At 48.8% G+C, this 3,306-nt stretch overlaps 1 protein-coding gene across 1 annotated transcript; it reads left to right on the top strand.

Moving 5' to 3' along the window:
• Positions 1 to 522: 522 nt before the first annotated feature.
• On the top strand, positions 523 to 1,986 carry Pmar_PMAR026232 (protease, putative; the record flags this gene model as incomplete). Its single annotated transcript, XM_002771695.1, has 1 exon — positions 523 to 1,986. The coding sequence occupies one exon, from the start codon at positions 523 to 525 to the stop codon at positions 1,984 to 1,986; it is 1,464 nt and encodes a 487-aa protein (XP_002771741.1).
• Between the last annotated feature and the right edge of the window lie 1,320 nt (positions 1,987 to 3,306).

Genomic DNA, 3,306 nt, shown 5'->3' with positions numbered 1-3,306 from the left:
TTGGCACAGGCAGGACTGCACAGTCGAACTGGGCCAGTTCGTCAGTTCGACTGACGATGCCGAACGGAGTCGATCTACATATAACGAACAATCGATATATACAGCTAACAGACTGGCCCACAAGAGCGGACAGATCCTCCTCCCACGGTTCGGTGTCACCGGCACGCGTGCACATCTCAGTCACTTCGTGAAAGGACCTCTTTGCTCTTACTGACTAGATTGCGGAATCTCAATCAGCGTTATTCTCACTGGGAATTTCGCAGGGCAGTCGACGGTTGCTGTCCGTACTGTAAGTTCAGAAGACGTTCGAGTGGCCCAAATTGAGCCCAATAACGATGACTCATTATGGAATGTTTGTCTGCAGATTCTGACCACTGCATATGACTAGGCGACGCATAGTATGCGTGCGTAGTTGCACGCATGCGCACACTCCTGCTTGGCTCACCTGATACTTTTGACAAATTCGTCAGCACGACTTGACGGCACTCTTATACTCTGTTCTTAGTTTTTTTACCACAAAGTATGGTTGCTATGTTCTTGGAATCCCTATTATTCTTTTTGTATCTCCTATCCTCCGGTGAGAGCACGACGAATCACACGCTTGTTATGATATCTCATCGTGGAGTCCCTCTAGATGTTCGTCATGTACCGAAGATGATGGCGCAAGCCGTCGCTGCCGCTGATGGGAGGACACGCTTCCTCAGCGAAGGTGACAGTCGGTGTGAACGATGCCTTGCACAGGACGGTCTGGTCCGCGACCTGTCGGTCCTAGGAGTCCAGATTGTGGATTCGAAGTGCGAAGCGAGTCCCAAGCAGATGAAGGATTATCTGCTGAAGGCCAAGGGCATGCTCGGCATTGAGGTTGACTGTGAGCCCGACTCCGACGTTTCAATTGCCCCTCTCGCCGGGAGGACCACAGCTTCAGAAGGACAAGTAGCCCGTTGTACCGGCGGTAATCCTCTTCTCGGCACCAATGACCCCGGCTCTTCGTGTCAGGGTAACCTCGAGATCATTAGATTCAGAGGTGCTCAGGAAGCAGTTCGCTCAGTCAGCCGAGGCTTGCGAAACGTCGTATTGGCAATCGTGGACAGCGGAGTTGATGTATCCCATCCGGATCTGATCAATCAGTTCTGGAAAAATCCAGACGATGGTTCTATCGGGTTTAACTTCCTAGATGGTAATACCAACGTTAATGATGAAAACGGCCACGGCACTCACGTTGCTGGAATAGCTGGCGCTCAGACTAATAATAGTATTGGTATCGCTGGTGTTGCAGACGTGAAACTCATGATCCTGAAATTCATGGGTAGTGATGGCAACGGTCCTCTCAGTGGCGCATTGAATGCTCTCGATTATGCAGTCAGGATGGGTGCTGCAGTGTCCTCACATTCGTATGGCGGTAATGTGCCAAGCCGGATCTTCGAAAATGCGATCCGAATTGCTGCTAACGCTGGCCATGTTGTAGTTGCTGCTTCTGGGAATGATGGAATAAACCTGGATGAGACCCCAACCTATCCTTGCTCGTACTCAAGGTCGATTCCTTCTATGCTCTGCGTTGGCGCGAGTTCTTCGACACCGACCTCGCCTGTATCCCTCGCCTCCTTCTCGAACATCGGTTCTGTGGTTAATATTGTCGCCCCTGGCGTGAATATCCTTTCGACGTACCTCTCGGGCTCGTACGCTTTTCTCAGTGGTACATCGATGGCTACGCCTCAAGTTGCGGGTGTTGCGGCCGTGCTTGCCACATTGGGCTTGGCAGGGCAGAGCATCACTGACTCTATAACACGGTCTCGAACTGCTAGCCTTAGAAATGCGCTCTCTTTGCAAAATTTGGGGGAATTGGATGCGTTGAACGCAGTCAATGAAGGCCTTGGTCAGCCGACCACCCCTCCAAGGCAGCCATCAAGCGCAAGACTCTCATCTTCGGTTTGTTTGTGGAGCGTTGGACTCTTGTTTGTTATTATAACCGGCCATTCTGCTTTCTAGCATTGTGTCCATTCATTCACACTTATCACTAACCCGTAACCCATCACACTTCCAAGGAATACCACTAGTCCATATTTACATGGGTTGAGATTTTCGTCAATAACGGACAGTTCACAACTGTGAAGGGCATCACTTCTTACTGAGGCATCGCTCAAGAACTGGAGATTTGAGGCTTATCGCCGGGAATATCAGCCCATATGATATCCGATATCATACCGGGCTGATAGTCTCGATATAATTCTCCGATATCAGATATCGGAGCAATTGTGCTGCATTTCATGAGAGCACATTCCTATGATGAGGAATTTTTAATAACAATTCGTTATGATTGAAAACTCCTACCGGGAAGGTCTTCGTGACGTTCGGCATCCAGAATCTGGAATCCTGAGACTCGAAATCGAACGTCCTATTACCCCGAACTTGAACTTCCTATAGGCCTCAGATGAACTTGAATGTTCTAGTAGAACCGTTCTATGACGAATTTGAAAGCTCTAAAAGCGTATATAATCTTTCCGTTTGGATTCGTACCTCCATGTTCGCGTGTCCCGATGGAATTGATGGTTTTTAGGGCGAACTACATGTTTGAAAGGTGTAGTTCGACTCACTAGACTGGAGAGTTCAAATATAGATTACTCGTGATCAGTTGCTCCTCCCATGGATTCAGGATAACCCAAGAGTATCTATGGTTCCACAGCCACTTCTCACGGAGACAGACCGACACAAAGTGCGCTACATTTTCGAAAGCTAGTTTCTGTCGAGAACCGTAGTTCAATTTGAGACGCCATAATTCAGGATTGCTTATAGTCTACACCATCAATATCCAACATCATCGTGGTTCAAGCGTTGCATCGGTTGAGTTTACTGATGTGCATGCGTGCATTTCCGAATATGTGAGTTGCAGCAACTACGAACTGAGTGTTGTTAACAGTACGTCGTTCTGCAAGTCGGAAGCCTGAGAGTGTTGCTTATGATTCCGTCCACAGCTGTCCCTCTAGATTGCCTGACTATCCTCTGCCGTAGTATATCTCATTCAATATGACTGAGGCTTCGCGAGAGGCTGTTTCTGCTAATAAAATTGTTGATTATACACCTGTCCAGCGGACATCGATTACTGTGAACACAGCAGATGGCTGTGAGCTAGCGGGAATCATCTGGGCTCCGCGATCACACGCTGAGGGTAATCATCGGTGTCAAGTCCGCGTCCAAATACTCCACTTATCAGGTAGGGAGAGTGTCTTCATCATACTCGTGCATCCGTGGGGGAAAATGGGTGGTTCGCAAGCAAACATGGCCTCGCTAGCTAAGATGCTCTCTGAACGG

The sequence above is a fragment of the Perkinsus marinus genome (genome assembly GCF_000006405.1).
Source record: "Perkinsus marinus ATCC 50983 genomic scaffold scf_1104296962554, whole genome shotgun sequence".
In the NCBI taxonomy this organism is placed as follows: Eukaryota; Perkinsozoa; order Perkinsida; family Perkinsidae; genus Perkinsus; species Perkinsus marinus.
The sequence above is the reverse complement of the archived record's forward strand: the minus strand, read 5'-3'. Positions and strand labels throughout refer to the sequence as shown.